This window comes from Enoplosus armatus, chromosome 8, assembly GCF_043641665.1.
Source record: "Enoplosus armatus isolate fEnoArm2 chromosome 8, fEnoArm2.hap1, whole genome shotgun sequence".
Classification (NCBI taxonomy): domain Eukaryota; kingdom Metazoa; phylum Chordata; class Actinopteri; order Centrarchiformes; family Enoplosidae; genus Enoplosus; species Enoplosus armatus.
The window spans coordinates 23,529,141-23,541,616 of NC_092187.1; the positions used below are offsets into that span (position 1 = coordinate 23,529,141).

The window sequence follows — 12,476 nt, forward strand, 5'->3', positions numbered from 1 at the left end:
GCGTTACGTAAAGAGAGCGAGGAGACTAACATGACTCGGGTGAAGCCCACGGGTGTGCTGACTCTCTCTCTCTCTCTCTGATGTTCAGTGAGGCTGGCAGAGGAGAGCACTGGGGGGCAGAGAAGCAGTGCACCATGGGAAGGTCATGATGCTGCCGCCAGGATAACGGGTCAATGCAGCATTGGGAGAGAGAGAGAGAGAGAGAGAGAGAGAGAGAGACATGCAGAGAGAAAGAGAGAGAGAGAGGGAGAGATAGATTTTGGATTTTCTATTTATAGCTCTCATGATTGTCATTATATTCGATTGTTAAACTACTGTATAACTCATGTTATTATATTATTATACTGTCTTTGATTCTTTTTTATTGATTTATTTGCAACAACTATTTGGAACATCTATCTATCTATCTATCTATCTATCTATCTATCTATCTATCTATCTATCTATCTATCTATCTATCTATCTATCTATCTATCTCCAGTTATTAAAGCTGTTATTGTTATTAAAACCAATCATTAAAACTATAATTTCTGCCCAATAACAGAGCCTCAAGCTCAGTAGCAGGGATGTAAAATCAGCTCTTTTATCCTCAGTTGCCTCCATGTGGTGACTGTTAGGCATTACAATCCCTACAGAAAATACCATCATACAGCTTCTTAATTTTATGCAAATTTAGTGACTCAGTTCAAAATGTATGGCATTTATTTTTTCCATCTACACACAAGACCCCTTAATGATGACGCATGATTTTTAAAATTGATATTTTTATGGTTTTTCTTACAAATTCATGACAGATAAGATAAATACAGTGAGTAATTTACATGGTCTTTATTTAGCACTGTTGAAGCTCCACTACAGTAATAACTGTACTGTAGATTTCATTTATTTCTGATCATTTTGGCTGACACAAGTCGACATATAAACTCTAATCACAAAACTTTAACTCTAACTGGTTTTCCTTTTCTTGTGTTTTATGATGATGAGATGATCAGATCGAGATTTCATTGATTTTGGTTGTAAATAATAACCACAGGCAGAGAATTCTGTTTCATTCAGGTTCATTTTTCTATGAAATAGAAAAAAATGCATTAGTGGAGTTTCAATTTTAAAACATGGAAATTAAAATAACATTTGCATTGTTTAATTATAGTTCTAATTCTGCTGTACATTTACTGTATAATATACTGAAAATAAAACTACCTTTGTATTTAATAAGTTAAAGTGAATTATGACAGCTTTGGTTTTCTATAGAATAACTTGCAATTGTTTTATTTCACTCACTTGTTGATTTTATTTGTTGTCTGCTGCTCTTTCTGTGCATAGAGCAGAACATTAAAAAGGCTGCCTCTCTCAGACGATTCATATTCACAGTTTATTTGTCTACTAATGGAGAGAACATGAACTGCTGCTCTTGCTCAGCTGCACTTGGGCAGATTAAAAGTTCAAACACTGCCTGAATTTAATGAGGATTCAAACTCTCTTTGTCTGTTTCCATCAGAGGTAGTAGTCCTCCTCCTCGATGTCTCCGTGCGTGTCCTGGAAGCCGAGCGCCTGGATGTCGTGGGTGATGTCAGTAATGCGTCGGTTGAATTCCTGAGATCCTGAGGCAGAGCAGTTGTCATACCTGCTGGGGAAAAAAAGTGAGAATGAATGTGATTTTACAGGAACTTCACACCTATCGTTACAAAAATAAATGAAACGTATTTTTTGTGTGGACTCAACCTGTACTGGTTTTGTATCAAAATTGACACATGCCACAAAAAACAGGGCCATCACCTCTTATAGGATTTCATATTCACATTTTAAGAGTGTGAAATAATTTTATAGTTTATTTAGAACTGTTAATGGATAAAACACGAAACTGAGAGAATACACCAACCTTAACCACAATGGTGAACATACTAATACTGTATGTCAGCTACCAACTGGGGAAAGAAAAACTCTGCATGCTGACAGCCAAAGGGAACAAATATTGAAATACTTACGATCAACTTTTCTTGTAGCTCTTCGGTTTTATTAAAAATCAACATAAAGCACCATATCGATAAGATGAGGGTGGAATGTGAGACAACAGCGTGGCCTTTAGAAACAACACAACCTCACAAACCAATCAAGGATGTTCTATCCACACGTCCTGACCTACATACCCTCTCATGGCCGTAGCCGACATGTTGCTCATGCTTCGTTTGATGCGTCCGAAGCTGTCAGTTAAAATCCCACCCTCCCGGATCCCGATGCTCTCCAGGAAACTCTCAAACACCCCGACGTCCTTGTCTGGGATGAAGGGACGCATGCCTGGGACACAAAGATAATCTGGGAGTCAGATAGTTACGATCTGATCTATCTTTTGTTGTTCGGCATTGTGTTTGGGTTGTGCCATCTTTATCACTATAAGAAAGAAAACATATAGATAATATGGATATAATATATATCTTAGGCGAATATAACAACTACCTGAGGGTTCAAAACATGACAGTGTTTGGATTGTGTTCTATTGTAGTGGTATTCTGTGTTTGTTAAACATCAACATTTATTAATTGTGTGAGGCACAAACTGGGGATATCTGTAGTCTATTTATTATAATTAAGTATCATTAGAATAATATTGGCAACAACAAAGTGATCCCTCTTGATAAAGAGTTTTATGAATTTTCAAATTTCAAGGAGAATAATGTTAATGTGTTAATGTGTGTGATCACTTTGATTTTTACAGTCCAAGTTTCAGTGGTGGAAAGTATCTCAGTACATTTGTACAATAGTACAATTTTGAGGTACCTACTTGTACGACGGCTACTTCAAGTATATGTTGATGCTAGCACTTTTACTCAAGTAAAATCTTGAATGCAGGACTTGTAACAGGTTATTTCTACACCATGGCATTACTACTTTTACTTGAGTAAAAGATCTGAGTACTTCTTCCACCACTGTCAAGTTTTACAGTACAAGCTCAGGCAACTGAAACATAGTGTAGTGCTTCCTTCTGACACTAGCATCAATCATGTGACCCTCATCAATCATACGAATTGATGTGTGTGCAGTGCATTGTGGGAGGGACGTGGGGGACTTACCTCATATTTTCTTTGCGAATCAGCCTTTAGGAGTCAAAGTGTGATACATGAATACTTTCATTTTTAACTACTATATGTATTTGAACATTTCTGACACTGGTGGCTCCGAGTGGTACTATCAAAAAAAGTCACTGCGGCTGAACCGAATCGTCTCATTTTTCTCCTTGTAGCCACTGGGCCTCATTCAGCTCTCCCCCAGGAGGATAGTACAAAAGAGGAGAGGTGAAGGGGGCTAAAGAAATGTATCGTGGAAGAGCCGGAGCTTTGAACGTGAACCTTACAGCTACACGCTGTATACATAGTAAGTCTGGAGGCCTTCCCTGTCAGGTAATCAATATATCTACAATATATTTTGATTTTGTTTAAGTATACCAACAAGGGGTTGCTATGCAGATGACTCGGTTGCATACACATAGTGGCTTGAATGAAATGCAGCTGTAATGCTATTTAAAGGTGATTTACTGTAACTACTATATCAATGTAATATAAGGGCAGACAATGAAGGAAATGTATGTGAACCTGCATGAACTCTGGGGTCTGTGTGCTTCAGATCTTCTCTGTGAGTTTGCTGTTTTCTTCCTCCTAATCCTTTCATAATCATGATTATACACCAGTGTGTGTGTGTGTGTGTGTGTGGAGAAAAACATCACACACCAACCTCTCTCTCGCTCACTCACTAACAGGAAGTTGTGGTTTCCTCAGTGGAAGCGGGTCAGAACTGAATTTGTTGCGGTAAACACACACATACTAGAGACTCACACATAGAGTGAACTCATGTACACACACACACACACACACACACACACACACACACACACACACACACACACACACGTCCATATACAGTATATAGTTCACACACACTCAGTCTCTTTCCTCTGCAATAGGTAGCAGGCTGTGGTTTTCCGCACAGTTTTAGATAATGAGTGTGTGTGTGTGTGTCCCTCTCTCTCTCTCTCCCTATCTGTCTCTGTGTCTCTCACCCATCAGCAGGAACTTGCGGTTGTCTCCGTATAGTTGCAGCAGCTCGGAGCAGAAGTGGTCGATGTTTGATCCCAGTCTGTATTCTCTCAGCAACACCGCAAACTGCTGCAACTCCACCGGACTCAGCTTGTTACGCAGCTACACACACACACACGCGCGCACACACACACACACACACACAAAGAGAGAAACCCTTCAGTCACAGTTAATGACACAGAAACTCTTCTGCAGTCTGAAAAAAGTTAAAATAATCTGATGATAACATTGAAGAATTAATTAATTAGAAGTTACAGTTGACAAATAACCTAACATCCAATTAGGTCAATTAACAAAACAATTTTTACCAATTTCAATAACTCTTTATTGAATGAAATGTTGTACAAATCTGAGAAAAAATGCCAGTAAAGAGAAAAAAGAAAGAAGCTCGGGCAGCTGTTGTGACTGACTAGCGCTAACATGTTCCTAGCTAGCTGTGTGTATGCGGTTAGCTTGACGGTAGTTTACTATTCTTCGAGTATTTTATGTATTATCAGCAATGATCAGTTCATCCCAACATTACAATTATCTAGTGAGTTAACCAGTTTTAGCTCAGCCATGTATTCTGGTGGGTCAGTTAAAACTGCTACACACACCCTCTTTTCCTATAGGTTACATTTGTTAGCTTGTGAGCTAAGATGTAGCTACATAAAGCAATAGCTTGATATCTAGCATTAAGGCATTATTGGTGACTTGTGTATTTGGAGTAAAGTTGCTATCGATATTGTATTGACTTGACTGATTGATTGATTGATAGATACATACTGCACTTTATGTATAAATTGGAAACAGGAGAATCTCACCGTCGTAAGTAGTATTAGTAGCAGGAACAGTATGTTTTTGTAGTAGTATTGGTATTTCACTGCATTCAACCAGCAGAATAGTGGGAGTGAAAATGTACTCTGCTTTGTGTAAGCTGTGTTTCATTTGTTATGCATGATTATGGGTAACACTGGCCACTGAAGCCGTACAAACACACTCACAGTGATCATGTACTCCTGCATCAGCAGCAGGGCGGGGTTACTGTCTCCTCCGTCGCTGGCTGAAGCCAGACTGCGATGGGAGTCCTGCAGCGAGAGAGACGAACTCTCGCTGTACGTCTCGCTGTAGTAGAGCTCAAAGGCTTCCTGGGAACCGTCACTGAGAGATGGAGAGAGACAGAATGTCACTATCACCTAACAGACAGACCAATGATAGATGCATAGATGTGCTGGGTAAGTTTACAGTTACTACTGGCCAGCATCAGTTGGTGATCACATGTCAATCACTCAGTTAGTTATCGTCTACTGTGATAGCTACAGTAGCCTAAAAGGTATGTTATTCGTCAAGGCAACTATTAATCTTTCCTCCATATTTACTGTTTATAAAAGTCATAAAAACATTCAAAAGCTGTGTTTGGACTTTACAACCAAACTAGAGCATCTGGCAATGAGAATATTTTAAGTAGTAAAAGCTTTCAAGGCTGTCTGTCCAGACTGTCTGTTATTAACAAGAAATATTTGGGAAATATTTGTAAATTGATAACACACTGTACTGATCTGGAGACGTTGAGTGATGCAGCGTCAGTCAGGGCCAAATGTTACTCACTATGAACTGCAGCAGCTGAACTCTGGATCATAACTGTAGGACATGTCAGTCAGACAGCTGTCACCTGCACAGCGGCAGACAGAGAATTACACGTGTAGTTTAATTTTTAGTCCAAGTCTAAAGCCTTGCTGGCATCCCCATAGAGGCAGCAGTGTTCATTAAAACTTAATGCAAAGTGTTAGACAGAAAAAACAACATTATGATGATTTACTGTAGCTGTATGTAGAGCCTTAGCAGTAGTGGAACTAAAAGTGTTGAGTTTGTCCTGGGGTTGGTGTTCATGGGGTCATTCAAATCTAAAGGGTTCATCCTCTGAGGAGCAGGGAGGTGAATAGAGGTGGATCCTGACATGCTGAGGTGTGTAGTTTGCAGGTGATGTGTGTCCTGACTCTACCAGTATTTGTTGCCTGACATCACTGAATTGAAGCTACCAGGACTAAAAGCAGCCTTCATCGGATTATTTGAAAAAATAATTAATGTTTAGCAAACACCTAAAAATAAGAGCTCATTTTAATGTTAAAAAGTCCCTCGTTTTTTTTTTTTGCCAATGCGTCACTCACTCCTCTGCAGCCAATAGCGGTCCGGCACGGAGTGGTGAAACCCCGCTCTGTCGACACACTCGATGGTCTGATGGCCGTAAATGATCTGGAACATCTGACAGATCAGAGAACAGTACTCCTCTGCTGCATCCTGCACGCACACACAAACACAAGAGCCATGTTGACTTCCTGCAGGGAGAGAAAGTTCTTTTTTAATAGTTTAAACCCTGATTTTCCTCTTGTTTCACTTTTGCTGAGTGTACTGAACGCATTCTACAGTGTTAGCGGCTTCACTGCAGAAGTTGCATGGGTTAAAGCCTTGTTCAAGGCCACATACACAGTATTAAGTGTTTTTGATTTGAACCAGAAACCGCCTAAAGCCAAGCCAGCAATCTGTTGTTGTGATGAAACAAGACTGGAGTCTGTGAGCTTCATCTGCGCCAGTTAAACAATGATACACTAATGCTGCCAATCCAAACAAATTAATGCTCCGGGGACAAGGACAACAATGCATGAGGAAACCCTATCACCACACACACACACACACACACACAAATACAATGACAAAGCTACTCTGCTGTAAATGTGATGCAATGCTTCAGGTTATGCAACAATGCAGAGTCTCAGAGTGTGTGTGTTTGTGTGTATGTAGATGAATGAGCATCATCAGTATTGACCTACTTTCCACAGTTCCAACATGAGAGCCAAATGATTAGTGAACCCCAATGAAAGAACTCTCTCCCCTGGTTTATTTCCCGTCACTGTTGTTTTCTCTCTCGAGTCTGAATACCAGCCTGGACTGAATGTCCACAGTGATATTTATATTTAAGTCACCAACTCTGAGCACTCACACACTAACTGCTCGGTTAGGGTTGGTTGGTCCAACATTTTAGTCCAGAGTAATACTGGATCTCAACCACTATTGGATGGATTGTTATGCAATTCGGATGAATCGTAATGAATTTGGTGATCCCTGACTTTTCATGTAGCAACACGAACGGGTCAAAATGTCTGCTTGTCCAAAACTAAAACTAATATCCGTCGTCTGTCTACACTAGTTGAAGTTCAACATGTTGGCATTTGCCTTTGTATTTGTATTTCTTTCTGAGAGTGAGATGAAAAGATGGATATCAGTCTCATCTCTGTATGTTGAGGATAGTTAGTTATCCAAAAGTTAAAAAGTACACCTCAAAGCACCCCTAAAACTCACTAATTAACATGTTGTATGTTGTTTGATTAATCTGTGCATAAACAGAAATGTACAAATTTGTCTTTTTACACTTTGGACCAAGTCAGGCTAACTGTTTCCCCCTGCTTCCAGTCTTTATGCTAAGCTAGGCTAAATTCCTTCTGGTTCCAGCTCTGTGTTTAACACACAAACGTGAGAGTGGTGTAGATTTTCTCATGTAACTGTAAAGTGAATAAGCATATATCCCAGTATGTTGAACTACTTTTTCAACTTATTGACAACTAATGAAACAGGTTTGATTCTTTCCCCATCCTCCTGAAAATGTGCTGTTTAAAATGACAAAAAAAGAAGAAAAGAAAAATCTCAGCTTCGGCCGGCATGAGCAAATTTAATTGCTTAATTGAGGTCGTGAAGCACAAAAGTTTGCAAAAAGCTGAATCAAAGTAATTAACCAAGTCAAGTCTGGAGTTTGTTTGTAAAGTAACTTTCAGCAGATCAGGTGACCCACCCTGTTCTCCACAGCCAGGATGACCAGGTTGCAGTAGGCGTCGGGGCAGGGCGTCGGCTCCAGCGGGTTGTGGTTCCTCCTCTCCCAGCTGCCGTAGCTCTTCCCCCGTTCCCAGCTTCCTGTGCAGGCTTGGCGCCGCTCCCAGCTGCCACCACCTCCTCCTCCGCCACCTCCTGCCCTTCTCTCCCAGCTCCCACCTCCTCCACCACCTCCTCCCCCATGCCTCCTCTCCCAGCTCCCTCCACCGCCTCCTCCTACTCCCACCCCCCAGCTCCCGCTCATAGGTCTCACTCTGCGGTTCTCCCAGCTCCCTCCTGTTTTTCGTGTTTGCTGCCTCCTCTCCCAGCTCCCTTCCACTCTCTTCCTCTCCAAACTCCCACCACCTCCTCTCTCTCCTCCTCCTCCTCCTCCTCCTCCTCCTCCCCCCCCTCTCTCCATGTTCTGGTTTTTGTCGTGGTTACTCCTGGACAGTGACGGCCTCCAGTCGACTCCACAGATGGTGTGTCGCCGTTCCATTGTGCCTCCTGCAGGCCGAGGGTCGGCGTTGCAGCTCATGGTCTGACGTCGGCCATCTATGCCCGTTGTTTTTTTCCTGTCCAGGCTGTCGTCCCCGGCAACCACTGTGTCCACGTTAAGACCTGTGGGATGGGGGTTTAAAAAAATGCGTATACTTTCTGGGGTTATCACAGCAGCTCTGTCCAATAGATGGCTTTACGTTTTAGAAACTCATTGTTTAATCCTCATCCTAAAAATTTAGCTTGTAATAGTGAATTACACTGTCTGAAAAGATTAAGAAGAAAGCATAAATCTAACCACTGCTTGTTTTTTATAGTAAGCATCCAAACCATTTGAGGGTTATGTCAAAACAATTTTTAGAAACACAACACACTACTAGCGCTTACTAGTTTTACGCTGAAATTCTCAAATTACGCTGCTTCCATTTGGTGATTACATTTCATCTAGGACATGTAGCTTTAGCCCCAGTTGTTAGCATTCTGTCACGTATGCGGCCATCAAGTGCATATTTAAGTCAGACGGAAACATTGAAACGTTTTCAACCAACTTGTAGAGTTGTAGTGTTAGCATTAGCCTATGCTAGCTAGAGCTGATAAACATTTCTTGGCAAACATCAACAGATCTGTGAGCATGAGGAGCTTTTCATCCAGTTTGTGTTTCTCTTTCTCTTGCGTCTGGTCCACAGGTGTGTCCTCACCTGTCTTGAGGACCAGCAGGTGCAGCGCGTCGTCTCTCAGGTAGGAGGCGGCGGCGATCTCGTGTGTGGGGATCCTCACCAGCAGCTTCTCGTTGTCTCTCCACGTCAGCAGCAGACAGCGAGCAGACAGACTCAGGATACAGTCCTGATCCACGCTGGTCTTCAGCGGCAGCACCTTCAACTGCTACTGACCAACACACGGGGACATGTGATTATAGATTATTGATGAATGAGCCAGACGTTGTTGAATCACAGACAGATGAAACACTCTCAACAATGACATTGTCTCATTAGAGATTTAATGATTGTTAATGAATGCCGAAATGATTAATACATTGTTTGCTAACCTTGATGAAGTTGTTATGTCAGTTATGGATAGGTTATTGATTACTAACCCCAACAATGAAGATAGGTTTACTAATTACAACAATGATTGATTACAGACTGATTCGTGATAATTAACCCGAGTGAACAGGTATAGATTACCAGTTAACCAGGCTGGTTGTTCATCTCGAACCTCAGAAGTGCTTCATTATAAATTAATATCAATGAATTAATAATATTTAAAACTGACCGTGATTATTTATAGATAAGTTATTGATTACTAACCCTGGCTGTGTCAAGTAGCTGTAGCAGCTCGTCTCGGCTGGAAGGGTTCAGTGAAACCGACACCCAGGTCAGGTGACCAAGGAACTGAGATGAGAGGTCAAAGGTCAAGGTCACGTTGTCATGAGGTCAGTGGTGACTTAAGTACATTTTGTTGTTCTGTGCGGTATTTCAGGCTCTACCTTGACTTCCTTCTCTACGTAGTCGAAGATGAGCCTCTCAGGGTGGATGAGGTAGTCTGGGGGGTAGAGAGGGACGGTGTGCAGCGGGCGGCGGTAAACGCTGCCTCGATCCACCGGCCTGCGACTACATTTTGACCAGACCAGTCGCTTAATAGGAGAGACAAAACCCTGAGGAGAGAAAGATGCAGAGGAGAGAGAAAGAGATGAAAAATTGATAAGAAGGAAATGTTTTTACTGTCCCTACTTGCTCCCATAGGGTTAGGGTTAGGATGAAGACTAATCATTTTGGTGACCCAGAGACCTTTCCTCTAGCGCCACCGTCAGGCAACATTTTGTGAGCACATTCCTGCTTCCCAGAGGATGAGCTCTTTTGATTTTAATGACCCCATGAGGCAAACTTCACATTTTAGGCTCCACCAGTCTCTACGAACGGCTAAACCGTCAGCATGGTGTTTATTTTGTCCGACACTTTAATATTCTGGCTGTAATTAATGCAGCAGTATCTCGTCACTGGGAGGGTGTTTTGGATTTGAATTTTGTTAATTTGTGTGTACATACATGCCTCAGTATGTGTGTGTGTGTGTGTGTTAATGCAGTACATCCCCTTGGCTGTTCCATCAGTGATTGACAGGTGAGCAGTGATCTCTGACAGCTCCCTGCTGAGACTCACTGACAACACAGCACACACTGTTAGACATTCAATGACACACACACATTAATATACTGTGGCTTGAAGGCATGAGGAGAATAGTCGTCATAACACACACACACACTGAAAAAGAGGAAATGAGCTTGTTTTAGAATTAGAAACCTGTCTTGTCTTTCTTTCAGAATAATAACAGAGTCAGATCTCTACATATCAGAATGAGGCCGGTTTCTGATGAACATCTCCGTAGTCAGCTGAATTTAATTGTAAGGACAAAGACAGAGGATAGTTATAATGAGTTTTGTTCTAACTCTTGTTCCAGTGTTCCTTTGAGGAGACAGAAAGAGGGAAATAATTGGATTTTGTAATGAATGTGCTTAATGTAACAACCTGCCCAGGTCAGAGCAAGGTGCGGTGGAGATGGTTAATACTTTTTTTTTGCTTTTTTCTCTCTTTGCCTTCGTGTTTTTTCAAACTCTCCCTTTTTAATAAAATATTTCTTCTTTTCGTATGCTGTTTTATTTCAAGTTTTAAAAGACAGGAGGCCAGCTGTCTATACGATGCTCCTTATTACTGAATAAAAGTTTTTAGTTGACGTAGGAGCCACTGTCGGAAGACCCGGTCATACCAGGAGTTTATCCTTCTGCTTGGGAAATGCAGCTGGTAAGCTAACGGCTAACTGGCTAGCAAGCCAGGAACATAGTAGTGCTAGTCAGTCATGATAGCTCTCACAGCTATCTTCTCTGTACTGTGCTGTTTGTTATCCCCTGGCATTTTATTGTCAGGATTGCAAATTATTTAATTCAATAAAGAATGAACGAAGAGCGGGAAAAACAGCTCTCTGAACTACCTTGATTGCTAACTGTCAGTTAGTTGGTTAGTTAGCTCGTTAGCTAAAGGGACAATAAATTCCAAAGAAGTATTTTGGACCATCGACTCAATTGACTGTCTGCAAACCATTCCTCTTATGTGGAGCATAAAATAAATAGAACTGGATGGTGCAACACAGCTAATAAGTTACGTTAGCGTCCTCCATTTTGAACTCTTCTTCCTTCAAAGGTCAATACTGTCAAGAGACAGTTTCTCAAAGTTGATCAAACTTGAACTCAATGCGAAGGATTCACACAAACTTACTTCACCACGCAGAGGTTCAATTTAAATTCATTTATTGCCACAAAATGTTTCTAAAAGCTGCTGTGACCTTCAGCATGTGTTTGTTTGTGACTAAGGATTGCTGGAAGAGGCAGGGCTTGATAAAGGTACAATTACAGGGACACTAAACAGGATTTACTGTATGACTTTAGTCAAGCTTGTTTGGTTTGTCTTTAGGAACTGAAACGACATCGACAGGTTTCCAGTTGGACGATGAAATATGACAAAAATTGCTTTAAAACTCGGAAACTCAGAGACAGAACAGAACCTACTTACCTTCTTGGATTTCTTGGGTTCATAGTCCATCGTGGTTCAGCCCTCCTCTGTACTGGTCCTGTTCTGGGTCAGCTGAGTCCTGGTCCTGGTCACACTCCTTCCTGAATGTATTTTTTGTTTCAGATTGTTTCAGATTTGTTTCAGTCTCTCAGTTGTTTTTTCCATCTTTCCATCTGCGTCCCTGTCTCTCTCTTTTGCAGTTATTTTAGCTTCTGTCTCGGCTGTTTCATTCTTGTTCGTTCTCTTTCTACACTGATTGTTCTTTTGAGACCCCTCCTGGGGCCACACACACACACACACGCACACACACAAACACACACGCACACACACAAGAGAAGAGAACAGGAAGCAGTGGAAGCTAACTTCCTGTCCGAGAGGAAACTCCACCACAGACTGATAAGGCCCATTATTTCTGTACTGATTACACACACACACACACACACACACACACACACACACACGCACACACACAAACTACTTTTAAGTGATTT

The 12,476-nt window shown here is 41.5% G+C and overlaps 1 protein-coding gene across 1 annotated transcript; it reads right to left on the reverse strand.

Moving 5' to 3' along the window:
• Positions 1 to 738: 738 nt before the first annotated feature.
• On the reverse strand, positions 739 to 12,221 carry ccm2l (CCM2 like scaffold protein). Its single transcript, XM_070910360.1, has 11 exons — positions 11,986 to 12,221; positions 9,912 to 10,079; positions 9,733 to 9,816; positions 9,124 to 9,307; positions 7,911 to 8,548; positions 6,235 to 6,364; positions 5,675 to 5,738; positions 5,071 to 5,227; positions 4,051 to 4,189; positions 2,148 to 2,295; positions 739 to 1,624 (listed from the first exon to the last, which is right to left on the reverse strand). The coding sequence occupies exons 1-11, from the start codon at positions 12,013 to 12,015 to the stop codon at positions 1,495 to 1,497; spliced, it is 1,872 nt and encodes a 623-aa protein (XP_070766461.1). The 5' UTR covers positions 12,016 to 12,221; the 3' UTR covers positions 739 to 1,494.
• Between the last annotated feature and the right edge of the window lie 255 nt (positions 12,222 to 12,476).